Genomic DNA, 27967 nt, shown 5'->3' on the forward strand with positions numbered 1-27967 from the left:
GAACAACAGATGCCCACCCTTCATGTAGAGGTATCCATGGAAATATGGTGGTCCATTCCCATTAAACAGGGTCACTCTGCCATTGGTCACTTCTTCATCGGTGTCCATCATGCCATCGTGTTCGTCGTCACTGTCTGCATACTGCAACGTCATACAGTGACAGTTGTTTATTTGATTTCAAGCACAAACAAACAACGAAAAGGGCATTGCATTTTGCGATTCCTCACAAACTGAGTACATTTTGCAATTCTCACTGCTCATACATATCTGCGTGCACGCGTGTGAGGATGCGTGTGAGTGTGTGTCCTCACGGAGTCGGAGCTGCCTCTGTAGGACTCGATGCTGGCGTTGGTGCAGGTGGACTTCCTCGGGTGCTCCTCGTCCGTCACGGTGGTGCTCCCGCGGTTGCTCCCAGACACGGAGCTGTCGTCCCCGGCCGTGACCGAGCCCTCCTCCTCCTCCTCGTAGTCGGACTCGGTGTCGGCCGGCATGCTGTAGATGGGCTCCTCCCCGTCCCCGAGGCTCTCCACCATGCTCACCTCTCTCTCCGCGTCTGACTTGCCTCCATTTTTCTTCTCCCCCTCTCCCGTCGGAGGCGGTGGTGGTGGTGGAGGAGGAGGAGGAGGGGCAGGGGAGCCATCTCCGGGTGGAGGGGGAGGAGGAGGGGGAGGAATTCCAGCAACGGGCACACCGTCCGCGTTCAGAGGCGGTGGAGGAGGTGGCGCAGCAGGCACTGTGCCCTCTGCAAAAGCAGGCGGAGGAGGAGGGAGGTGAGCAAATATGTCCTGATCGATCGGAGCGTCTGTCTCGGCGGGAGGAGGGAAATCCGGGAGAGGGATGCACTCCTCCTCAGCGTGAAACCCTTCGTCCACCTCCTCCTCTTTCGACGCGCCCCTGGTGGCACTCGGCGCTTTCGGCGCTTTGGCCGCGGCGGTGACGGGCTTGGCGGCGGCCGCTCCCAGCGACGTGTCCACGCCCTCGAAGTTCAGGAGGTCGATGAGCTCCGTGGCCTTGCGGGACGCCTCCTTCTTCAACCGCTTGAGCTCGGCATCTCGGCGCAGTTGAAGCTCCTGTTTGGAGGACTCGCACAGCAGGGACACCTCGTCCTCTCTCTTCTTCTGCAAGCGCTCGATCTCTCGCTCCAACTGCAGGATCTCCTCCATCTGCCGGGCCTCGGCCTAGACGGGAGGAGAGAAGAGAAAGGGCCCGATTAAGCACCAACATCTGCTTGCGAAATCAAGCGTGTAGGTGTTTTAAAGTGAAGGGAGGAAACGCACCGGAGGATCACCGTCCTCTGACGTTTTCGCCTTCTCTGCTCCCTCAATCACTTCCTCCTGCTCCCCTTCGCCCGCCGCCTTCCTCTTCTCCTTCTCCTCTTTCTTCTTTACTGCTTCCTCCCGCTTCTGTTTTTCCTCTCGGAGTTGTCGGACTCGCGTACGCGCCACCTGACCTCGCCGGTGCCTCTGCAGCACCAGCGCGGCCTTACGCTGCTTCACGAAGCGTCTGCGTTTGATGTGCTTCCTGAAGTGCTTCTGAAGGGTGACGACACTGGCGCGCACGCGCTTGAAGTGTTTCCTGTGAGCAAAAAGGGGTCAAATATATACAACGCGGTGAATAAGAACTGCCACGCGACATTTTATAGGAATGCCCGCAATTTGAGTCCCTATTATCAGGGTCTTACTTGGCGGAGAAAGTGAGTAGGTGGGCTCGGATTATCATGGCAGCTTTGGATCGGACTTCATCTCTGTCTTTCTCTATCAGGTGCTCAAGATGTTCTTTCATAAACACCTGCGGAACAATGGTGAAAGATTAAGCAGGTATTGTTACAAGTGGTGGTGGTTGAAAACATTTGTCATAATCGCTTTCTGATGTCGGAAAAGGTGTTGCCAAAAAGCACAACGCCTCACCTTGGTCTTGCCCAACTGCCACTCCTTTTTGGTCTTGTCATATTTGATGAGAATGTCTGTGCATCGCTTCTTTTCATCTGCTGCTGCTGCTGCAGATTTGTCTTTCGCAATGATTTTATACCTGGCAGGGAGAAAAGAGAGAGCACTTATTGTGAGAGAGAGATCCAAACAAACATCCAAACACTTTTACAGAACACACACACAACTGAGATGAAAGATAAGATAAAATGAAATGCTTACCGAGAGAAGAAATCTTTAAAAGTTCTGCGGACGGGGAACCCGGCCCGACGGATCTTCACGGTCTCCAACATCCCAGAATACCTCAGCTGGTTCAGGACGACCTCTGGTGCAAACACACTTGGATTCTGCAGGGGAAATAATACAGATTGCTTAACATTGAACATCATTTGGTGAAGTATCAGCATCCATGTGAATTAGACTGACCTTTTCCATGTTGGGCTTAATGCAGCGAATGAAGAAAGGGTTGGATACACTCAGAGTGGCCATGAGAGCATGGAGGGAGTCCTGAGGAGACAGAACACATTAAAATGTGTGTGACCCAACTAAGAAGTGCATTTCTTTCCCGTGATAACACTTTCAATGGCCGTTACATGTATGAGAGGAGAACAATCTCTTGGTAATCTATTAGTCGAGGGACAGACAGATGAATCATTTAAATTACACATCAGAGGGGAAATGCAAACAAAAAAATCACTGTTTCCAGTTTAAATCTAAGGATTTGCTGATTTCTCTGTTTTATAACACTATTTCACAAGTTTTGAAAATTTTAAGTCTATCGTATTATCCCAAACCGCTTGCATCACTCACCCTGAACTGGGAGCTCACGGTGGGTTTACGTCTGGCCGTGCCCATCTTTTCCTCGTTGTTCCTGCTGCCAACCTTCTCAAACAAGTCGTAGATGAAGTCCAGTCTGAGAGGCGACAGAAACATGATGGATTACACGCCTTCATTATGTTGATGATGATTTAAAAAATCAGGTACGGAAATGAACTGAAGATGCTTTGTGTTCTTGCAAAATATAGACGTTTTCAGGTAGTATTAAAGTATTAATTGGTTCCCTATACTCTTTGTATAATTCATAATGTTGCATGCAGGGGAAAAGTTGACATGTTGACATTTTTAATTTCTAGGTTTTCATCCAACAATTCTAGCTTTTTATTTTTATACTAATTGTAATAGAACAAATGTGAATCAAAGATTTACATCAGCTCAAAACCCTGGAAGCATATGTTTCTTTGAATGACAGAAACATATTACTTCAAAACAATCTCCGGACCGTTCCAATAAACTATGGATAAAATGTGTCTGAGTGTCCTGCCTGCTGTCCTTCAGCATGTTGAGGATGTCGTCTCTGAAGGTGTCTCTGTTCTTCTCCAGGATCGCTTTAACATCATACAGGACCTGCCAAAGACAGACAGCTTCATCGTAAAGGGCCCAGACCTCGCGACCGTTACAAATACATCGTGTCAGTGTGAAGCGGGTCGCTCGCACGTCACTCACCTCTCCGGCATAATGTTTGATTCCAAACTGATGGTCAGCGAGTCTGGGCTTGACGTAGTACGGGTTGGTCTGCATTAAACAAGAAAACAGCGAAAATAAACACAGCGTGGCGTTTAATGCCAGCGGCAGCTCAACAATTTCTTTGAAACTGAAGCCCCACCGAGTGTCTGCTGTGCAGCTTCTCCAGCAGAGTGAAGTCTGTGCCTTTGGGGAATCGACTCTCTTCATTCACGAGTGCCAACAAGCCCAGTTTCTAAGAGAGACGGTAAAAAGCATCAAGTTAATGCATCAGCGCCACAAGAGAACTCTGTTAAGTTGGTGCTGCAGAGATTTTGAAACATTTCGATGCACTTACTGGCATCGTTACGGCTCGCAACACTGTTCACGGGGAGTTACGGCGGATCAATGTCCTTCCTACCTTCTCTATGAGGTCGAGACACTCTGCATTGTCCATCCAGTCTATTGCGTCCCACTGGACGCCTTCCCTGTGGAGCGTTAACCAGGACAGTTAGTTAAAAGAATAACTAGTAAAAATATGAAGGAAAAAAAAGATTGCGTGGTAATAATGAACGTACGAGCAAACTAACTCTGTGGCGTCGTTAAAATCATTTTTTAATGTTCAATGCTCTTTCTGTGTTTTACGTTTGAATTTCTCTTGCAATGTAATTTGTAACTTTGTTCATACACAGATAAAGTTATTACTATAATCATTACCATGAGTATTATTCAAACTTTTGGTGAGATTGTTGTTGGAGCAGACATAACGATGATTATATTGCGTATTTGCACAATGATTATAGTTTTAATTTGTAATTCTGTTCGTGGTGACAAAATGATATATATTGTATCTTGATTGATGTGTGGATCTAATGTTTGCATTTGATCCCTTAAAGTTGTATTTTTTTTTATTTTCCATATATTTTTTTTATTTTCCATATTGTCCTATTGAAGCTAATTACAACGTGATGAATTCACAGGTGTGTAGATAGATATTCTGTGTGAAGAAGTTCACCTGTTGTACTCGAGCTGCTCCAGGGAGAAGATGTGCTTGTTGAAGTACTCCTGCAGTTTCTCGTTGGCATAGTTGATGTTAAACTGCTCGAACCGGTTCACCTGGAAGCAAAGACACAGATCTCGTACGCAGATCTGCATGTGTGGATGAGAAGACAGCTCCGGGCCAAACAGTTCAAAGTTCTGACCTCAAAGTTCTCAAAGCCAAAGATGTCAAGGATGCCGATGGATTTAAAGTTTTCCTTCCCTTTGATCTTCTGATTGATCTTCAGGATGATCCAGGAGAAACACTGGGAATATAACGCCATCGCAACAGAATCCCGGGAATCCACGGCCTGTAGAGATGAGAGCGTGAGTGAGTCAGGAACAGCCAGAGATCAATCAAGGAGGGCTGGGGGGGAATATAACTGGTTGTATATCTGTGTATGTGGACCTGCTCTATGGTGAGTGGCGAGCAGATTTCCTCTCCTCTGAGGATTATGGAGCGCTGAGTCAGGACTTCAGACAGCTGGAAGGCGTCCAGGCCCAGCAGCTCACTGGCATCAGTGACCACTGAAAGATGGACAAAGACACGTTTCTCTCCAGTAACACATCTTCCTAAGTTTACCGTTCCCTGAACTCACTTTTACACCAGCCGTCCACTGACCTTGCTTGGTCGTGACCTGGGCTCCTCCTGCAGTCATGAACTCGACGTTTCCCAGCTGCAAGACTCCTGACAGCAGCTTGAACATGTCTCTGATCTCCTCCTCGTTGAACTCCAGCACCTTCAGTGCCTCCTACATGCGGAAAAAGAGAGTGGGTGCGACCAACAGCTTTCAACACTCGTTATCTTAGTGACTGCGAAGATAAATTGTATATCCTATGGTCGCTCATTCTGTACGAATGCACTTAGAGAGGTTTTGCTAAACGCTTTTAATTTCAGCTGTATAGACATTGCTACACTCAAGATATACGTCATTTTGACCTCAAGATGCAATACACAGACTTCCCTTTTTTTACGAGATAAAACTCCAAAGAAGACCCTTCAACATCAAAGACGGGGTGCAGACTTTGAGGACGTTTTAGGCACCTCGTGTCTGTCAGTTGTATTTTATGTGACGCTATTTGCAGGCTGGAAACATACCTTCAAGGTTTGGAATTAGGTATCAATAAATCTTTAGATCACAATGAGACTTTTAGTCCTTTTGTATTCCTTAGTGTATTTCATTTAATGAGTTTCTGTCCATGACCTGCTGACAGTAAATAACCTGGCATGTATAAACATATTGTAATGTTGGAAGGTCATTATCTAACTATGTAGTTAACTAATGTGCTTAACAGCTATTGTCTAGTAAACCTAGAAATTCAGCTTAGATTACAAAGATAATGTATAGTTATATGGATGCTTTCATTTCTGCCTCCAGAGCAGCTTTTTGTTCCAGGGGAAATGTTTGTAAAACTTAAATCTCCGTCCCACTGACCATAACACTGTTATACAGTTCTTTGTCATTCAGGCTCTTGTCCTTCAGACATCCTGATTGGCTGAGGTAGTGGAAAGATTCGGGAGGGTCCTCCAGGAAGTAGAGGCCTGACAGAGAAAATATCATATAATGTCAGCAGGGTGATACTGAGATAGTTCGGCAAGTCTGTTGTAAATGTATCGTGAAAACTGTTCCACGTCGAAGACACAGTTGATATTTGAACATTTATCTTCTTTTCCTCACCTTTGTGTTCTTTGTTAGCTCCTGCCAGCAGAGCATAGAAGATGTGGTAGTTTCGTTCTCCAGGGTTTTGTCGCACCACTCGGTTCTACAGCAAAAACAATGCAGCAAAGCCACCATTTACATTTCATTATGATTCACAATGCAACACCGACAAATCACTGCCAATGAATTTAAACTTGGTCTGAGCCGGCTGCAGACGTAGTTACCTTTTCCAGTAAATCTGAACGGTAAAGAGTCAAGGAAACAAGAATAGAACCGATGTTTTTCACAAATATCCTGCTTTAGCACATCTTGTTATTCAATAACAATACAGAACTCTGGTGTCTTTGACACAAATATCACATTTGGTACGTCGATGTGAGGATACAGTCAATGACGCAGCCTCCCTGGATGTAGCCGCCCTCAGAGAAGTGAAGTTGGATGAATTTCCCAAAGCGACTTGAGTTGTTGTTGTATACAGTCTTCGCATTACCGAATGCTTCCATGATGGGACTGCACGGAGAGCAGAAACATGCGCTTAGTGCGATTCGTTTAGTGCGCATTTAGCTGTGCATGCAGTCTAGAACAAAGTTCACCCACGGTGTGCCGCAGAGGACATTCGTTACATGTTTCTCCAAAAGCGACAATATTCTACTCACTTTCACTTATCTATGGAAAGATGACTGACGAAGCACTCCCACAGTATCTGACTTGACTGAACACTTGCAAACTGTATTTTCTTTTACACAACTTCACCCGGACTTCTTTTCATTTACTTGAGACTTGACGGGGATCTCATCGGTACCTGCTCTGAACAATGGCCTGCTCCACTCGTGTGCTTTTCTCCGATGGAGTCCCGGCTGAGTTTTGGCTCATCACCGACAGGAACTGAAGCAACAGTTTGGTGCTCTCCGTTTTCCCTGCCCCCGATTCACCGCTGGAGCACACAAACACACACACAGACACACACACAATTTCATTAAATACACTGTGACCTTGTCTGACATTCCCATCTCTCAACTGGTGTGGTTGTTTCATTGATATAAAGGTTTGATAGCTTCAGATATATATCACATTAACTCATAGTCTATCTCAGTCAGGATATCAAGGTGGACAAAGTCTGAGTGTAATTAAAAGTATGATGAGATGAGTGACCCTGCTACCAATTTAGCCGAGCAGGCCAGGAGCCGTCAACCAACTTCTTTTGACATTACTATCAGTAAAGCGATGCCAGTTACTGATTTTCACCACAAAGGCTGATTTAATCTCTATTGCGTCCTCTAGTCTTTCTTCATCTGATCGAAATACAATAAAATAAACTCTCTCTCTCTCTCTCCACAAACATCCACTGCAACTTGCAAATCCTTTAGCCTTTACCTTCATTTTGCTGTCTCTGCATGTTGTACATGTTGGTTAGGGAAATAAATCTGCCTCATAGCTCTCCTAAAGCTCAATAATCAACAAATGTTCTTGTTTGTTTAAAACATACAACATCTGAAGTGTAAAATGTGGCTTTCTGCTCAGGTATTTCTTCTCTTTATAGCAGACTACCAAAGACATAAAACAAGCGCATGTGCAGCTCTAAGTAGAACAGTAGGAGCTGCCCTCTGGATGGACTGATGGCTGGGGAGATAGACTAACAGATGGACAACGTATAAATTAGAGGTAAACCAGCATGTGTAATCATCACAACACCCTCCTCCGTGGTTGAAGCGCACCTGATGAGGACGCATTGACTGTCGTGGCGTTTCCATATGCAGCGGTAGCATTCATTGGCCACGGCATAAATGTGCGGCGGGAGCTCCCCGATGTGGTGCTTGGAGTACTGGACCACCCTCTCTGGGTCGTACATGCCCGATATCTGCTTGTAGGGGTTGACGGCCGCCAGGATGCTGCCAATATTAGTCTGAGAAAAGTAAAGAAGCAACCATTTTTTTTTCCCCACGTCACTCTGTTTCAAACATACAGACAGAAACATGCACGGGCACGCACAGTAAAAGCACTCAAGTCATTCACAAACAACAAGCTCTCAGGACACCCACAGTACAAATATGTGGATCTTTTAAAGCAGCCTTATGTTGATATTAATCTGGATTGGGGGATAAGGGCACACAGCGGGGTGGCGATCTGATAGTGGGAGTGACAGTTTATTCGAAAGCAGAGGTCAAATCAGTGACACGATAGAGGATGGAGGCTGGATTTCCATGTTGACTTGTTTGTACAGTAACAGTCACCTTGCGTTTTATCCCTCTGCACTAGAAATCCATAAAAAACTTGAAGTCAGCGTGCCTTCCATCGTGTCATATTACCCTGTCTGAGCACTTTGTGTACTCCACTCATATAAAACTGTGCTGAAGGACACACACACACACACACACACACACACACACATGCATGAGCACACAGTGACACAGTAAGCTGACCCACCCACGCAGGGTACATTCTTATGATCAGCTTAAGGGAAATCCATGTATGCACAATATTTCATCATCGAGATTAGGACACACTCTGGGAGGCCCTTATTGGTTTGTTGTCTGGTCATCTTTTAGGTTTTCAAGCTTTCCTGATTCACTGATCATACGTCACCATGAGCGTAATCAAAATTTGCTTGTTTAAATTGATCGAATAATTATGAAATGTCATGACCACAAAAGAAGTGATCGTGTTTCCATGTCATTGATGGTCATGGGTGAGATGAAACCCCCAATGCAAGGTGGGTAATGGAGCTTTTATGGGCATGAACTAATGCTTCTATTCATTACGGACATACTGTATACACATTTATGTAGTGATTATTGAGCGGGTTGTTGGATCTGAGAAAGACAACAGAGCATTTTATGCTACACTGTATTAGGTTTACTGTATTAATGTACAGAATCAAGCAGAATCATGCATGCGTAGTTCTCTTACTGTTGCCATTTAGTTTTTGTCTGTTCAGCTATAATGTGCATTAAAGTGTTTACTTTCTTTGTTCTTTTAACTCTCACTTCATAAGCTTCCCTCTTCTCCTGTTTGGCTCAGAGTACATGTGGCTGAGAAGATGATTTACGTTTCCCGACTAAAAGCCTCATGCATAATGTAGACAGTCCACACACTTGGCCACATACATACACTCTCTGACATATACTTACAAACACATGCGTCTATCTGAATGCACTTACATAGATGTTATCCTTCTGGTAGCGCTGGTACAGGTTGTGCATGATGGCGGCCTCGTGCAGCTCGGCCAGTGCGGACATATCCTCCACCCCATCGATGCTGGACTGGTGCATAGCGTACACCCGCTCCCTGGTGACCTCGGCCTGCTGCAGGTACAACACCTGGAAGCCAACGAGACGCACAGACTGTCACTTATCATCTCGAAATGTGTCGGATTAGACACGTTAGATTCATGCCAGCATGACACATCTATTCACACTTCAGTTTCCTACATTTTCCCACGATGGCTTTCGACAATACTGAGATCACATCGGTCACTGTCACAGTCATACGAGTGAACCAATGTCCAGAATAGAGCCTAAAGTCCCAACTTCTCTGGTTGCAAAAATACGTTTGATTGTAAAGACAAGAGGCTCACTTGATTTATGACCTCACTAAACGTTGTGAAAAGGAGTCAATCGCTAGTTTTGAGTCTTATTCAATACAGAGTTAGTAAACTTTGGTACTGTTTAGGATAAAGGAGGGTATGATTGACAGGTCACTACCGCTAGCAGAGCTGTACGAGGTGTCCCTACGCCACTCGTCTGCAGTCTAAATGTGCTCACTGATGTTCGCTGGTTGCAAAAAAACAAAATGGCAAAGGCTTAAGGTTTCATAATGTCCACAAACCAATGGGTGATGCCATGATGAGTTCCTCCACTTCTTACACATTATTTCTGCTTTGAAAGTGAGTTTCTCTGTAATTTAACACACACTGAGAGTGAGTGACGTGCTGTGTTGTAGTGTATTAATATTGACTGCTTTGCATTTAGTCTTATGCTGCTTGGCTCTATGTGTGGTCAACGTCATTTGAATAAAACTAAAATATGGCACAATATCGCTCCTGAGGTCGATGAAATACTTGAGTTGTACCGGTCATGACGGCCACTGGATAATAAGGGTGTCTTGTTCAGAGTGAGGATGAACAAAGATTACAAAGGATGATTCCATTTTTAGCTAATTGTGATGCAACATGTCGAAAATGCACACAATGAGAAAACAGAGCTCCGTGGCTCTTCTTCGAACCAGACCCCGAGCCCATCTATGTCACCCATCGCCATGGCAACTAGAGAGCAAGGGACAAGACGGATGGGGAACCCGTCTTTGGGAGGAGAAAAGGAAGAAGAAGAAGTAGAAGAAGAGAGAGAGTAACAGATCTGATCTGGCAGGACATGACAGGTGAATTGCAGCTCGATGTGTATTCATGTCAGGCACACACACACACACACACACACACGCACACACACACACACACATACACGCATGCAGCAAATACGATCTTTCTCTCTTGCATTCCACACAAACACACACACACACATAGATAGATAATCAAAGTCATTATATTTCAGCATAAAGGTCGTTCATTCATTCCAGCAAAATCAACTCGTCCAAGAATAGAAACCACGGCCTTTACAGAACTGGGTTGTTAATGTCAGCTCAGTCTCACAGCCAGCCTCCACTCTGTGTGTTTGTGTGTGTGTTTATGTGTGTTGCTGTAGCAGATGTGTTGGGAGTCTGTTGGGTGGCAGAGGGGCGTGCTGCAGGCGTTCAGACATCTTGTTCTTAAATAAATCTATTTCACTCCAGTAACTGCGTCTTCCACTGCACAGAGCTGTTGCGTGCAGACAGATCTCTCGGGGCGGCATCATCGCTCGCCGACACGTCTGCACGTAAAACGTTGTTTGAGTCCGACAAACAACTATCTATGTTTTGCGCTCGTAATCTTCCCCCTCTTTTAGGAGTAAATGTCTTGTTGGTAAAGGTTTAACCCAGAAAGTCACTAAACTTTGCCCACTCACTCAGCTGTGATGAAATGATCCTGTTCACCCTCATCCTCCATTACAGAGAGAATAACCCTTGTAGCTGACTATCTGCACTACGACCCCCGTCCACTCAACCCCTTTTTTAAAAAAAAGCGTGGTACTCAGCAAAGACACTGACATGTTGCTACCTAAGAACTATTACTTATAGACGTGAGTGTTACAGCCGTGTGTTAACACTGACCGGTACTGGTTGCAAATGGGCTGAAACTAGGCTGCTTTCACGCAAAGTTTACAATTCAAAATGTGTTCTTAAATAAGTTTGCTCAAAAGTTGATGAACTGTCAAATGTGTATAGTTTACCCAGATTAAATTTGTGTATCTTTCCTGCTACTCTCATTCTTCGAGGCTGAGTTGATTTCCCTTTTTACATGTGTGTGTGTGTGTGTGTGATTGTGTGTGTGTTTGGACTTTTCAATGTGTGTGATGCGCTCGTGAGAAGCACTTGTCTGAGTGATGAGATGCATTACCATGCCTGTTCGTCATAGTTTCTGGCAGCTGTACACTCGTAGAGACACTTTCATATTGACCGTATTACTTCCAGACCAGAGAGATTTCTACATCTGTGAGAACAAAACGACTCCCTTAAATTATATCCAAGTCCGTGAGTTGCACAGAAGGCCTTTCTCTTAATTTTCTCACCTTATTAAATCTCTCTCGCTGCCACTCTCGCTATCTGCATGCCTTCATGTCTCAAACATCACATCTCTGTCTCTCTCATCTCGCTTTCCCTTTGAATGTCACTCCTCTTTTATCCCTTCCCCCTCTTTGTCATTTCTCTCTCTGTTCTTCCACCCTCATATCATCCCACTCTTCATTCAATTACCCCTCTCTCTCTCTCTCTCTCTCTCTCTTCTGCTCTCTTCCGTGCTGCATCTCCCACACTTCAACCTCCCGCAACTTCCTTTTTCATCTTCATCTTTTCCCCAATGCCAGTTCCTGAAACCTCCATCCTTATTTCTGATGAGCCCCTCCAGCTTTTTTTGTCTTTCTGATCTGCCTATCTAATGCACATGGATGCCTGTGTGTTCACTCACACGGACCCACCTACTGTAATGGCCAAATTGCTCAATCTCAGACCCCTGCCGGTAATTGTAAGGTTTACTAAGAGCCATGTCAATCAGAAAGTCAAGCGTTGCCTTTGCAATTCTGGGTAAATTATAGTGGAGGAGAAGATAAGGCTTCTCACACACACACACACACACATCAGCACATGTTGAAGGGAGGAAGGACACGAGGACAACTGAAATAGATGCCTCGGTCTTGGTGGTAAAAATTCCCCTCCACTTGTCTCATTTCTTTCCATTTGATGTAAAACTCATAATGTTCGGTGCCAAAGGACGATCGTCATCAAGGTTATGTTCTCTGAGTTAAGAAAACTCCTTCCAGAGTCACAAAACACATGAAGCAACTGTTACTCCTCATGACGAGTAAACTGAATTTGATGTTTAAAATCTGTGTGTGTGCCCCTTTAAAGAAGGATCTAATCTCCAATGGTGATCTCTCTGTGAAAAGAAACCATGGACATTAAACCATAAGCTTAAAGCAATTAAATGGCTGCTGCCGTTCAGGGTTTTTACGATCGCTTCTCATGCCAAAGCTGCTTTCAAATACAAAGGCCTTTAACGGCAGATAAAGTAGATGTGCTGCACAAAAACCATTTGGGACAACCCAGATGCAGACGGCTCAGAGAGAGGAGGGACGCTATGAAGGGGGAAAGTATGTCAGAGACTGAAATAAAACGCAGCTGAAGTGGAAGAATCAAAAACAGGTTTTTGCAAATGTCTCTATCTTCGTCTTCCATTGCCCTCTGGTGGGTTTTAACACACATTCTGTGCTTCTTGGTGCACATTAACACACACACACACACACAGAGACAAACTATATTGTATGTGAAGACACACTTACACACAATAAGTTTGACGACACAGTGAGTCTAAAATGGGATACCTCATAGTTAATAATTCATTATTGGAGAGAGGAACAGAGGAAAGACATGGGATTAGTGAGCAAAAAAAAACATTAAGAAAGAGACTGACAGAGAACGAAGGAGAGAGAGACAGAATGAGAGTAATGCAGAAGTAGAGCATGGCTAACCAACTCTGATTCATCTTCAGTAAAAGATTGTCCCTAGCAACTGTCCTATTTGGTGGGGACAATTTACACCTTCAGATTAATACAAATTTGGTACACTAGTCAGTTACAGCAGACGGAGACGACATATATGGGATTAGATTTTAAAAAAGCAATGATAATGATCGTCATAAAGATGGTCCTGTGATGTAGGTTATCCATACAGAAATAAACTAATTGGGTTAACTGGCATGAAAGTGTCCTAAGATTCAAATTCCCCAGAGGATAAATCCTGCTGACATTCATGTTCTCATCATGATCAAGTCTGATAGCTTTTGTGTACCGACACTAGAAAGCTGATTATGGCAAGCATTATACTGATTCCATTATTTTTTCTTTTCTAATTTTTTTTTGCAATAATCTCATTATCAGGAAATCTTTGGGCACAACAATCATGTTTTGACAATATGAGACCTTGATAGCCCGAATTCCCTTTTAACATCCTCTGTTGCTTCTCTCTTGCAGGAAAATGCCTGCATTCTTAAACTGCGTTGCTCATGTGAATATACTTCCATACGCAGTGTTCCTGTAAAGCCCTCTGATGTCTGAAACTGCTCTGCATGATTCAAGAGGAGAGCCAGGGGAGACAAGCCTCTTCATCTGACTTCACATATTAGCAGCAGCCAAAGTGAGGAGGAGAAGAGACCAGAGAGATAAAGATAGCGCATGGAGAGAGAAAGAGCTGTGGGCACAGTGACCTATATACTTCACAGACCTATATTCGGTGCAAGATACAGTACCCATCACACAGTAGCCCACTGTAAGAACCTGCAGCTCTCCACACTGACCTTGGAACAGATCGGGTAGACCTCCACTGGCCAGATTAGGATTATGGACCACAGACGAGGTCTTTCGTATGATCCCAACGCTCAAGATCAGAGAAGCAAAAGGAGCAGCTGTCGACAGAAATGTCACTTCCTCGCCAGTGTCCCACTGGCTGGCGAATTGCTGCCGCTCTTCGCTGCGCTCACATGGCAGTAGCCGCTGACCACGGCGTCCCGACGCCATCGTCGTGAAAGCGTAACACCCATCATCCGGTTCCACTTCTGCTAAAACCCTGTTGGCTCTGTCAGCACCGTTTGCTGCTCAACCGCTGCCATGTTGAGAGCCGCGTGGAGGCAAACCCTCCATCGTAGATATATTTAGCACCTTTAGGTTAGGTTATGTGTAATCGTTCACTTATCGAGTTACATTTGTCAACGGTAACAGGCTTGGTTTCAACACCAGCATCTAGATCACTGGAAATAACTTTGAGTTACACACTGACAAGAGAAGGAGGAAATGCTGACGTCATTCAACATATAGTATTGTTTCCCCTCAGTTCCCTCAATGTTGCATGTGTGTAGCATGCACTCCAAATGTGTGTTGTACTTCTAAAAGTGCATCATATCTAATGGTTTCTTACAAAGGACTATCTGAGACTATCTACGCTAAGTCTTTAGAAGCTGCTGCTGCTGCTGCTGCGTTGACACCCGGAGCAACAGGATGCTGATTGGTCGGAGCCTCCGTGGTTTGGACGCTAGCGCATTACTTGAAGCCTGGCAGGGTGGATTTTCGCGAGATCCTCCTGTGATTGTGTGGTATCGTGAGAATCCAGCTGCTGCCGAAGGTAACATCCAACCCCTGGTTGTTTGTTTTACCGCTCATCTGGTACATTGGATCGGGAAGAGGAGGAAACAAGCTTAAACCTTGTTGAAGCCTTTTTTTGCACCACAGCACCCATTCAGCACTGGGCTGTGCAACACCTTCCATATGTCATCATCCTTTAAGATTTAGCAAGCTCACATTCATCCCACCCCAAGGGGATCTCTGCTTCATTTTCCACAGATAAAGGGACTCTGCGGAGAGACAGCGATGCTGAGAGACGAGACAGCGTTTGTGTCCTCCAGAGTTAATCTCATTATTTGTTACTAAGCGAGTGAGTAACTAACGACGGGGTCCTCAGAGGGGTAGAAATATGAAAACTGTAAAATGGAAAGTGGGTCATGAGATCACACATCAACTTGTTTATGTGTCAAATGAGACAAAACAAGTCATTCCTGCACTTTCCATTAGATGCATTTGACAGTGTGTCTGTTTACCTGTGTGTGTGTGTGTGTGTGTGTGTGTGTGTGTGTGTGTGTGTGTGTGTGTGCGCGTGTGTGTGTGTGTCTACAGTTAATTTGTGTGTGCACAAGGAGGAAGGCATCCCTGCAGCATGTTCTGTGCTCGCGTGAGCTTTCGTTGCGGCTTTCACGCTAGCGACTGAAATCAGGTCACATAACACACAGTGTCTATGAATCATAACGTAGTGTACGTGTACATGCATGTCCGTGTGTGTGTGTGTGTGTGTAATGTGTGTGGATGCAGGTGTGTGTTACTCTTGTGTTGACTTCTGTCAGAATCTACATATTTCCCCATGAGAGCATAAGGACATAAGGACTCTGTGGCTGGAGCCTTAACAACCAAATGAACATGAGCTCTGTCAGGCACAGAATTTCCTAAACATGTCTGGTTATAAAAACAAGCTTGGAAAATACAAACTTTAATTTTTTAGTTTGGTGATGAAGTGTTTCTCTAAAATATTCATTATTTTCAAAAAGCATGTGCCAATTAATTTCCTATCAATCAACAAACTAATCTATTTTTTCAGCTCTACTGTCATCTATTAGCACCTGCCATTTGCAGTTGTATCATACTGTGCGTTTTTTGTTGTCATCAGTATGTTCATTCATTATATCTTATTACAATGTGTTCTATATTTATCTATATCCACTTCTCTGCTGACCCAGTTTGACTGCAGGTTCATTTAGATTTTCTCTAATCTGATGTAATATAATCATATTCTCTACGCAGTAATCTGCACAGACTTAAAAGGGAAAGGTAAAACCTTAGTCCACGGATGAGATGTTTGTGTATGATCAAAGGTTTGAACCGATCCAATGAGATTGGTTTTAGCTCTTGTTTTACCGGCTGATTTCTATCAAGCGAGTGACTGAAAGAATGATGCAAATACAGGCAAATGAAATGAGCTTCCTGCACAGGAGGTCGTGTGAAAGGAGGTTGAAAGCAGTTCAGAGCAGAAATGCAGCTTCTATTGAAAGGAGAAAGTGGCTCAAGCATCTGTTAAGGACATCCTTGCTTGACTTGAGAGCAGATGTTCCAACTTTTTGTGTGTTTAGGATCTATAAATCAGTCATTGGCTCATACATATATATATAAATATATACGTCAGCGAAGTAACAAGTAAGAAAATGTTTTCTACAAAGGTAAGTGTTGTTTTTGAGTTAGAAACCGTGTTACAAGGTTTGTCCACCAGAAAGCACTGACGAGTTAATTACCATAAAAATGTTAGGCACAGTACAAATTGTGGTCACATTGCTTTCATAATCCGTTTTAATTCATATTCAATCCAAAAAATCAATCCAGCGTTGGGTTTCAAACGCCTCGGGAGACACTTAGAGGAGCTAGAAGACACGGCTGGGGGAGGATGTCTGGGACACTCGCTGCCTCAGGTAATTGATGAATCAATGGATGGATCTTGTACAGAAAGGTTAATAAAACCTTGTGAACAAGACGTGGAGAATTCAGACGTGGACTTGGAGCGCTTGATGCGTTCAATGCACTCGTCTCCACTAGAAAAGAAATATGTCCGTGATGTTGGTCCCTGTTGTAACAAACTGAGCACTCACTTGACTTGCAAGTCAAATATCAAAGACTTGACACTTGACATGATATATGTCCCATCCAATGAGCGACACACGTCTAACCTTTCTGAAATGACAACGGCAGAGTTTGACATTTTGAAACTTTTTTTTAACGTGGCACTCTGCAATGTAGATTAGAAATCATGCAATATTACACACAGTCAATTTCAATGATCAGATTTGCAGGGTATTATCTGTTTCATGAACTCATAGTAAAAAAAAAAAAAAAAAAAGCTAAAAAAAAAAGGCGAATGATGTAAAAGGCGTGCACATATACCCCTGGTAGTGAGTTGTGCTGATTCGACATGAAGGCTTGCCGTTTTGCAGCCACAGCATTTGTAACCCAGAATATTTAATGTGGTGAACTGGGTCAGGGCCTGTAGATTACAGAACCAGAGTGACATGGCAGCTGGGAGCAAAACACGAGAAAGAAAGTCAAAGTCAAGCAATCTCCAAAAAAAAAACAAATCCTGTTAAATTTTCCATTTTTCTTTTGCATTTTTTTCTACCAGGCACCACTGCAGCCTCTGTTAAAATGCCTCGAGGGTTTAGGAGGCTCTACTGTGTGTGTGTGTATATATATATATATATATATATATATATATATATATATATATATATATATGATCATGGGAACCCAGAGCAGAGCAACAGGTAGCGAGGGGGAGCCAGGGTCTGCTTGCATGGGTCAGGCCCTGTTGTAACAGAGTAAAGTACCCATCCTGCTGATTCTCTATCAAATATTCACCACCTCCTGCAGAGCTAACATTTAAACACCAACCGCTAGCAGAGCGGGGAAGGCAGAGGGAGGCAGGGAAGGCTGGATGGGGGTTGGGGAGGTTAAGGACATCCATAATCCAGAGCAAAGAGAATGCCTGCTCCTATAACCAATCCTCTTTTGGGAAAGGCCTGTCTCTTCCCGCTACGTCTCCCAATCTAGAACGGCGAAGCAGCGACATTAAAAGACGATGCTTTCAGAGCAGCTTTTGGCCATTTTGTGTCTGAAAGGCCAAACATGAATCCATTGTATGTCTGTGAACGACAGCCTGGATGTGAATGTTCTTTGGGGGTAAAAATGGAGGATTGAGACTCTTGAATTCGGACCAAGGCTATTATTAGCTCCATCTCAACGCTGCCAACTGGAGCACATGTTATTGTGTGTGCGTGCCAAACACATCAGCCATCAAACGTTAAATCCAACGTCTGCATGTTGCTCTGATACAGATTAGTTGAGCACACGCACGTACACGCACACACACACACACACACACACACACACACACACACACACACATAATGAGATTTAAACATTCAATTACATTATTTTGGCCGGGGGTTTGGTGTTAAAGGGCCGGAGCTGGAGCAGCCGCCTGGCTTTGCCATCTAGAACAACTACAAGCTCTCCTGACATCCTAAAATGTGCATTTCTGCTCCCACAATGCTCTCCATCAATTCGAGCTCTTCTCCTGAGGCTAAATGTGTGTCAGAGATGAATTTTGCATATATATATATGAGAAGGAAGAGGAGGAGGAGCAAGAGGAGGAAGGAACCGGGGCAGAAAAGTGGAGCATCATTGGAAGGAGTTTCTATCGATCCACGCAGGAGAAGGTGAACCTGCACAGCTGCTTCACCTCCAATCTGACCTTTATCTGAAAACTAATGCACAGTCAAGATGATATATAACAAGCAACTACAGCAGCTTTAGTTCAGAAGTAATCTAATGCTGACAGTGTTTACTTCTCCTCCATGGTTGAAACTAATTAAATGTGTTTTCAGTCCGTAGAGTGTTTATAACTTGCTTCTGTTTATACTGTGAACTAAAAAAACTGTATCTCCACATTAATAATTAAACATTTTTCCCAGATCATCACAGTTTTAGTGGAAAAACCGGCATAATTGTGGAAACGTGAACAGCAACAGATGACTACAAAAGAGGGGTTATGAATAGTAGGCAGAGCAACTTGTTCCTATTCGTTGCCCCAGTGCTGTCAGCTCCTGTGCCGAAGGCGCTCGGTGCTTGGCTCGCATTGTAAATCAACTACGACTGAAACACACTACTTTGTCATATCTTTGACTTTGTGGAAATGGGATGTTTTCACATCACTGATAACAAACCGGCTTTAAAAGGTCTCGCGGGTAAAACATGAGACTCATGTAGGCAGTGAATGCAGGTACGGTTTCTTACCTCTCCATAGTCGGTTGTGACGATAAGCGTTCCATCGCCACAGGAGTTGACCGTGGCGGGAACCAGCTGCTCCTTCTCTCTGACCCAAACACGGGCCCCCTGGATCACAGACACACACACAAAGACATATTTAAGCAACCAGTACGACCAAAAATGTTTGGTTTACACTGCTGAACAGAGTGGAGGTTTTCAGCTCTGAACCAATGTGGTGGAATAAGAGTACCTGCTGTAAATGTGTACATGTCTCCTTGCTCTCTATCAGGACCAGCTAGCCATTTGGAACAACTGTAAACCCTTTTTGTCTCCAGCGTGGCCGCACAACACACAGTACAAACTAGTCCTGTTCAAGCGTAACCCGTGCCTTGACCCTGACATGCGTGTGTAAATGTATGATGAGTGTGCATGGGTGAACAGACAGATGTGTTTAATGAGAGACGAAGACTGTAACATCTGGACTTTCCACTAAGGTAAAGCAACAATGCTTGGCATCTGTGTCTGTGCGTGTGTGTGTGTGTGTGTGTGTGTGTGTGTGTGTGTGTGTGTGTGTGTGTGTGTTGGGGGGGTGGGGGGGGGTCAGAGGAAGTGTTCTCCTCCTAGACGTTTCCACACAGACAAAGCCCTCTTTCACAAAGTCACTGACCTCTGACCTCTAATCCCTAAAAAGGGGCACAGCGTAATAGAGGCTGGAAGGAGGAGGAGACAGAAAAGGAAACAAGAAGAGGAGGCAGTCAACAGAGCTACTGAAGTACTGTAAAGATCTGCAATGTCCTCCTCTGAAGAGACATGTGAAGACAGAGCAAGCAGCGCATGCGCACTTACTATCTCATAATTTCAACCTTTTTTTTGTCATGACTAATTACGTTGTTTTTTTGTGTCATAATTATGACTTCTTTTTATAAGAATCACTCGTAAATACAATATCTAATGGGTTACATAGACTCACTAACTAATCATATTTTGAGCTATTGAGCATTTAAATCACAGAATACTATTAACATTATTTTGGAGGGAAAAGGGAAATATTAACATAATAGTGTCATCAAAATAACAAAGTTTTCAGACTTCGAATCTTAAGCCTAAAAAGACTCTGTGGGACCCCGGATGAGTGTACATGTGAATGAACTGAGCAGCAGAGGAGAGCTGGAAATGAATTGTTTTAGCAACAGATGGTGCCTCGGCCCAAAGCATTCCCTGACAACTTTGATCTCTTTGTGATCCTCTGCACCTCTCTCTCTTAGTCTTTCTGTCTTTTTGTCCTGCTCTCTTTATCAATCTGACACACACACACTGAAGATAATAGAAAACCAATCCACGCTCCAGGCTGTCGAGTTAATCAGGCAGAAATCATTCCCACGCATACGGTGCATGATATACACACACTGTTGGGTAGCTTATGGGGAAGAAAGTGTGAATACTGTTGGATATAAAGTTTTAACCAGGGGGGGGCGACCTCCGGATCCGAAAACAGTAGGCAATGAGGAAGTACTTTAAACTTGCATTCTTTCTAAAGGCCAGCAGGGGGCGACTCTTCTGGTTTGTAAAAAGAAGCGCTATTGTATGGACGTCTATGAGAAAATGGCCCCACTTCTCGCTTGATTTATGACTGCTGGATCCAAAAAAAACAAGATGACAACATCAAAAGAACATGACGCTGACGCTGGTCCGTAAACCAGCTGGTGATGCCAAGGTGACAACATCTAATTCTTATATGTAGTCCATATACACATTTATCAACAACAGAAATTAGATGTACACAAAAGGCTACTGGTCAAGTGAGGCGCAAAACTCTTGAGAATATCAAATTAAAACAGGGAGAGAGTGAAGATTTGAACATTCAACTTTTTATTTTTAAGTGAGTCGCTTTGTCTTTTGAAAGTTATCGTCTCACTTTAATATCAGAAAAACACATAAAATACAATAATTTAGGTACAAAGACTATTTTAAAGGAGGCAGGCTGAATAAACTAATCTATGGCTCAGAGTCTCTGGATGGCTACGTCTGTCTGCTTCACCCCTTTGTGTCCAGACTGAATTATCTCAACAACTAGTAAATGGATTGCTTTGAAATTTTGTACAAACTTCCATAATTCCCAAAGGATTAATCAGATTGACTTTGGTGATCAAAGACAAAGGTTGACTTTGTATTTCACAATGAAACTATTGGATGGATTTCCATGAAATGTGGGAGACATTTGTGTTTCCCTGAGTATGAATTGTTGGAACTTTGGCTACTTTTCCTCCATCGCATCATCAGATCCGATGATGAGAACTACACTTTGTCTTTAGTGCTACTGCTAAAGTCAGACGGTGAACATTGTTATATCAATTCCTCTTGTTACCAGCTTGCCTCATCGAGGACAGTTTAAGTCTGAGATCACACAATATTCACTGCATCTTACAGTTCATGCGAATTCACTCCAATCTATGCACGAACAAGCCTCATACATCGGATTTCACTGAAAGATTCAAGAGCCTCTGTGCTGTTGGTCCCTCAGTAACTCTCCATCGCCCTCCTCATCCCTCCTCTCGACCCTCTCTCACCGCAGCCGGCCTGTCTCGTCCATAACTCCGGCTCGTCTGCCTGTCAGATTCCAGCACACAAAGCCATTATAGTGACGGCGGTGCCGTGACTTGACCCGATGAACGCCTCGGCCTGAGGCTCACGCTCACAGTTCACAAGCACTTCACTACATCCTGTTTCAACCGGTAAAATGACCTCCGACCCCCACGAAAACCTCTCATACTGGACTAGTGGGACCTTTCCAATGTATCTCCCCTCTGTCTCTTCATGCTGTCCGCAAATAAGAACATAATGCATGTTTTAGCTTTTTGTCTGACTCGGCATTCTTGTCTCCTCTTTAGGTAAATTGGTCTCTTGTCCTGGTCGATGTACTTTGCCTGAGCCACGCGCTATCCCTGGGGAATACGCAGCGAGGGGAGACACAGAGGGTTATAAATGACCTGCCAGCATTACAACCCACACCCGGCAACACCTTCGTGCTCCTCCTCCCTTCCCCCTTCTCTTACTGGCCCAGACAGACCGGAATGGTCATGCATGACAACAAGTTCTGTGCGCTCAGAACTGCATGTATGGTGAAAACACTTCTTCTCCGTTTCTCCCTATGAAATTCAAACCAAACTGCAGTCAAACTGCGGCCTCCGGCTTTGTCCATCACCTTTTCGTCAAGCTCCATTAACCCTCAATGGTCACTTTATCCTCAAACATGACCCCTGAGCACAGGTCTTACACTTACACCTTGCTCTCTGACCAACAACAGTTACAAAAAGTCCCAAAACATCCCATCCAAAGAATTTCTTGGTGCATGTTAGAAAGAATGATTGGTGCTTCTGAAAGAGTAGTTTAATCCTTATGCGCGATACATTAGATGATTGTTAGCTTTTTCCCTTCACTCAGGCATGATTTCATTCTGCACCTGACCGGATGATTATTAAACTGAACTATTGTGCTGACAGCTAAGCAGGTGCCATTTTAAATTGATTAAATAACCAAATTCACACTTTTGCTTATTGTTTGACTGCTTTGTCTGATTTTCTGAGAACATGATTGCGATGCTTGTTGTCTTTCAAGTCGTTGTTAGGACATCATGGATACTTTCAACAAAGACAGACTGGTAGAAACTGTATTTACTATCACCATGTACATTACAACGCAATAAAGGGAAGTGTGAAGAATTGTCTATCACAAGAAATCATTAACAGAATACCCAAAGGTAGAACATCTCTAAATCATAAGAAGTAATATAAAGAATAAATGGTTTGTAATTTGTGTTCAGACGAAGCTGCGGAAGTGACTTAAGCCTGAATTCCTATTACTCATCATCAGCGGAGACTCTTGTTGTTGCAAAAATAAGTGGTTGTATAGAAGTCTATGAGAAAATGACCCAACTTCACTCTTACCTCAGTAAACATTATAAACATGAGTTTATGGTCTTAATCGTTAGTTTTAAAGTCTTCTTCAATACAGCATGATGTTCATTTAGTAAATGGGAATCACACAGTTAAATAGGGCAATAAAGTATATTTTTGGATGTGGTTACCTTGTGATTGACAGGTTACTATACGGGTATTGCCCAGTCCGGGAGTTGTCCATGGTTTTGACTGACAACTTTTTCAGTGTATGAAAGTTAATTGTAATCATTTTCGTTGCCTAAATGTGTCTTATTCATTCATTCATTAGTTTGTACATAACTCCAGTCTCTTGTGTCACTTACGGTTGCAAAAGAATTGATGGCAACGACCAAAAACCAAGAGCAAACGGGGCAAACTCAAAATGGCAGTTACGAATGGGTGTCACTGTCATCACAGTGACTGTACGGCCACTTCTTATAAGCAGTCTACGGATAAAATATGCAAAACCTCTACTGTTCCTCAAACTGTTTCCTCCATTTATAAAGGCCTCTATGCACAGGGAGGTAAGCAGGGTTGATTGTATTATCATATATAAATGGGAGCACTATTCACTAAATCCTGACCATCTCCTAATCTTTCATTACTGAGCATACAAAAGAGAGTATCCCTCGAGCTCTCAGTCCAGACGCCTGCATGTGTGTGTGTGTGTGTGTGTGTGTGTGTGTGTGTGTGTGTGTGTGTGTGTGTGTTTGTGTGTGAGTGATTCATGAGATACGACAGTAGTACCATCACTACAGACATGTGGCTTGCGGGCTAAACATTCGTAAGGATGAAAGGTAAAGAACAGAAAAAGAAAAGCAGCACAGTCCCGGGGTAAAATACTAAGCTTTTACGGAGTCTCAGGACATAAAGATTGACAAAAAACAGAAAGAGAGAAAAAAGAGGAAACCCACGGGAAGCAAGTGTGACAACCTGTCTGTCATCGACTAAAGGGAGAACAGAGGGGACCGACAGGGGCGAGGAACTGGGGGGAAAGGGAGAATTGTAGTACAAAATACATAATAGTAGAAAATGGGGCCAACGGCGAAAAGTACAGGAGACTGAGGAATACACAGAATGACAGACAGATGAATAAATTATGACAGAAACAGCTGACCAGTCACTAGCTAATGGAAGGAAACTACAGACCAGCGTGGAGGTGGGAGTACGCAGGATCTCTGGAGACTAAAGGTCAGGAGTCTCTCTTGGCTAAACTCTTAAACTCATTAGTGATACTTCAACCACAATGTTAAAACAAGGCCGTTGGCACATCCAAGACTCACTAAACACAACCAGCCATTAATAATGCAGCATGATGATGTCTTCAATGCAGCTCTGTTCTCCAAACCTCTCTGTGTTTTGGCTCTTTTTTGATACTTCCGGCAATGAATCTGGCAAATAAGATGTATTGTTTTTAACATTTTTATGCTAAAATCAGCCATCAAGCTCCACCAAGCTCTGCCCCCCCCCTCCCCCGACAATGAAGGACGTCTTACAGGAGAGTGGGTGTGGCTGTTAAGTGCTGATGTGAGGTAATCAAGGGGAGGGGAGGGTCCTCCTGCCAATATGGTTCCTGTTCATCCTGGATGGAGGGCTTGTTTCTGTAATTGTTGTTTTATGGTGCTTTCCAGTGGAGTTGCTGTTAAGTCCAACTAGTGTGATAGCTTCAAGTTAATAACTGCCATGTTTGTTTTTAGAAAAGAAGCCTAATTGGTGTATTCACTGTTGGTTAGTCTTCTTTTTAATCGAGATGACAGAAAAGACCAAATCAATTACATATTTTTTTTAAAGGGAGCCAGGCCTATCTTTTGTGAGACAATACCTTTTAATTACCGGACCTCGGTTCAATTTATGGATGCACAAAATTCTCTTTTACTTCATTTCTCTCAACAGTAGAATCATAACAGCATCATAACTTCCCCCTCCTGTCGATGATAAAATCCCATTGGATGCATGCTGTGAAGGTCAGCGTTTTGGTGTCAGTGATGGTCTTTCTGTGCACTTTTAGTGTTAAAGCCCTGTAAGAAGCATCGGCTTTCATGAAGCCTATCATAACAACATGTGTAACTTGTGTGTGTGTGTCAGTGTGTCTTAAAGGGACTCGCTGCTTTCAGCGTTTTTTTTTTTTACAGCATCACTGTGATAAAGCTCTCTGATCCGTCTCCTCTAGTGCAGCCCGGCCTGTGTCAGGGGCCTAAACTGTGTCAGTAATATTCCATTAAAGGTGATAATACAATCAGGACAGCGAGGCTTTCAGCAGATTATGGCGGCTGGAAGGAGAGCAACAACATGTGTTTATGTGTGCGTGTGGGTGAGGGGGTGTCACCTGTCCTATATGAGTCACATCTGTCAGTGAGGGAGATTATAGTGGAAATTCAACTCGGCTTAAAAAAATAAAAAACATCTGGGGGGAAAAAGAAACAATGCTGGGCAATTCTATATAAGCACTTAATTATGTTTTAATCAAAGGTCTTATGGGATGCCTGCGATTTTAAGGAGAAAATAATCAGCAGAGCGAGAGAGAGAGAGAGAGAGAGAGAGAGAGTGAGAGAGAGAGAGAGAGAGCGAGAGAGAGAGAGAGAGAGAGAGAGAGAATCAAGTGCCCTGTTTGGCTGCTTTATTATTATTATGGAATATATAAAAGCTTTAGACAGATAACCTTTTGACCTGTCCTCATTTCCAAAACAAACACATGAAATATTTATCCAAAGTAAACCAGATCAGAGTATACTGCTAAACTACAAACAGGGATAAAGGCAGCAGATAGAAACAACTGGTAATGTTGTGTGCGTGTGTGTGTGTGTGTGTGTGTGTGTGTGTATGTGTGTGTGTGTGTGTGTGTGTGTGTGTGTGTGTGTGTGTGTGTGTTTGTACAGTGCAAATCCTCTTTGAGAGGCCAGTTTTGAGCAGTCTGCTAATTATCACATTCTCTCTGATCTTGGATTAAACTACAGTCACAAACCTCCCCCTCCCCTCCTCCACTACCCCCCCCCCCCCCCATCCTATCTCACACCCTCCCCCCGCCCCCACCAACACCCTGGCAACAAGACTCCACGGCAACAGTATGGAAACAGGGCACCATGGAAACAGCCTCTCTCCTCTAAGCACTGGTGGATGCTGGGAGATGCAGTTTAGGTGGAGAGGATTGTGGGACATGCTGCCCTGTATCATTTCATTTTATATTGAGTTTATTATCTACTTCTATTCTATTGTCTCTCTTCTCAAATTGTATTTGTGATATACACAAATATACATTTGAATTGACTTCACTGTGTACAAGGTGGCAAAAAAGACGTATGTTTTAGGAGATTTAAAAAAGCGGGGTAATGCACATTTATGACATTATGAATCTCAAACTAATCACAGTTAACTCATATTGCAATTTAATTTTTTATTTATAACTTGGAATAAATGAATAATGAATCTCAGAATACCTACAATAAAAAGACAATTAATTAATCATTTAGGTCTTCTTTTTTTTAAAGGGCAAAAATGTAATGGTTACTGCATTTCAATTATTATATAATTCAAACCGAGTATCTTTTGGTTTTGGACTGATGGTTAAACCCACCCAAAAAAAGACATTTGAAGACGTCACGTAGGGATTTAAAAATTGATGACAGGAAGTAATCAGCAGATTAATCAATAAGGAAAATAATCATTAGGCAGAGCCCTATATGAAGTAATAGTTTAATCAATCAAACAGGCAACAGTTAAGTGCATAAATGTAACACCAGTTCTTCAAATTCTAAGAAATCCTTTCCTAAAAAATGTCATATATAATAGTCATACATTTGCTGTTGTCGAACTTTTTGTAGCGATTTATTACAATATAAATATTCAATCATATTGCCAAGTTTCATAGAGAGGAACCTAAAAGTGGGATTCTGGGAGATGTTGTTTAATTCACGCAGTGTAAACCATCTTTAATGTTTGACTGAAGCGGAGCTTTAGACTCTCACACCTACACAAGAAGAACAAGCCGGAGAATGAGACAGGAGGGGGAGCAGGAAGGAGAGGGGCGACGCCAAAAGGAAAAGGAAGACTGGCAGAGCAGCGTCGAAAGAGGTTGGTTTGAGATGGAGAAGCACCAAGTGAGTGGCCGTGGGGAGAGAGAGAGAGAGCATCAGAGAAAAGAGGAGAGAAAACGAAAGAGCGAGAGAGAGTGAGAGAGAGAGAGAGAGAGAGAGAGAGAGAGAGAGAGAGAGAGAGAGAGAGAGAGAGAGAGAGAGAGAGAGAGAAGTAAAGCTGATGCAGCTCCTGAGCAGAACAAATGTGTTTGGAGCTGAATATAGGTCACACATCTCCAGTGACTGCTCCCTTCCCTCCACTGAACCAGCCTTCCTGCAGCATGCACTTCACACAAAATCCACTATTATTTTAGACCATAATCAATGGACTGCTAAATTCACGTCTATAAGCGTTTTATATCAAAATGCACAAATGAAAAGACTGAATTTTTAGTGCAATTAGGTGACACCGTTCAAGCTCAAACATGGAAGCTGCTTTGCGATCCGCGAGTTTGTTTAGAGTGTTTCACAGCTTATATCCATACAGAATGCATACGATTAATATTTTACTGCTCTTAGCATGAAAAGAAATCAACTCAGTGAGACTCTTACTGCTCTACTTCTCTCAGTATGTAGTGGCCACTCAACAAATTGCATTTGAGTGGTAAATTATTTCTTTACAGCCTGTTCAGTTATACAGACTGAGGTAAACCAGAGCAAAGAGGAGGAGGAGGATGAAGAGGAGGAGAAGAGAAGAGGACTGAACTGTACTGGGCAAAGACATGGCAGAAAGATAGGCCAAACAGTCAGATATAATACAGCAACACAGCGGCAGGCTTGAGCTAATGTGTCAAAGCTGTTCTTTCCACATTCACACCTGTCTATCTCCCGCTTATCGGCCCATGG

At 43.5% G+C, this 27967-nt stretch overlaps 1 protein-coding gene across 1 annotated transcript in view; it reads right to left on the bottom strand.

Annotated features, from left to right (window-relative positions):
• Positions 1-27967, bottom strand: part of myo10l1 (myosin X, like 1) — a 38655-nt gene that overhangs the window by 8025 nt on the left and 2663 nt on the right. Inside the window, exons 2-25 of the mRNA XM_068580191.1 lie at positions 19144-19242; positions 9283-9441; positions 7840-8027; positions 6927-7058; positions 6510-6634; positions 6349-6362; positions 6143-6227; positions 5900-6006; positions 5086-5215; positions 4873-4991; positions 4628-4774; positions 4441-4541; positions 3847-3913; positions 3589-3681; positions 3429-3497; positions 3247-3329; positions 2736-2838; positions 2352-2432; positions 2148-2272; positions 1908-2028; positions 1682-1788; positions 1278-1575; positions 312-1178; positions 18-141 (exon numbers count right to left, since the gene is read on the bottom strand). Of these exons, the coding sequence (XP_068436292.1) occupies positions 18-141; positions 312-1178; positions 1278-1575; positions 1682-1788; positions 1908-2028; positions 2148-2272; positions 2352-2432; positions 2736-2838; positions 3247-3329; positions 3429-3497; positions 3589-3681; positions 3847-3913; positions 4441-4541; positions 4628-4774; positions 4873-4991; positions 5086-5215; positions 5900-6006; positions 6143-6227; positions 6349-6362; positions 6510-6634; positions 6927-7058; positions 7840-8027; positions 9283-9441; positions 19144-19242 (3544 nt within the window). The remainder of the gene's footprint in view (positions 1-17; positions 142-311; positions 1179-1277; positions 1576-1681; positions 1789-1907; positions 2029-2147; positions 2273-2351; positions 2433-2735; positions 2839-3246; positions 3330-3428; positions 3498-3588; positions 3682-3846; positions 3914-4440; positions 4542-4627; positions 4775-4872; positions 4992-5085; positions 5216-5899; positions 6007-6142; positions 6228-6348; positions 6363-6509; positions 6635-6926; positions 7059-7839; positions 8028-9282; positions 9442-19143; positions 19243-27967) is intronic.

This window comes from Clinocottus analis, unplaced genomic scaffold, assembly GCF_023055335.1.
Source record: "Clinocottus analis isolate CAN_PGR_092001 unplaced genomic scaffold, fCliAna1.0.p SCAF_17, whole genome shotgun sequence".
Taxonomy (NCBI): domain Eukaryota; kingdom Metazoa; phylum Chordata; class Actinopteri; order Perciformes; family Cottidae; genus Clinocottus; species Clinocottus analis.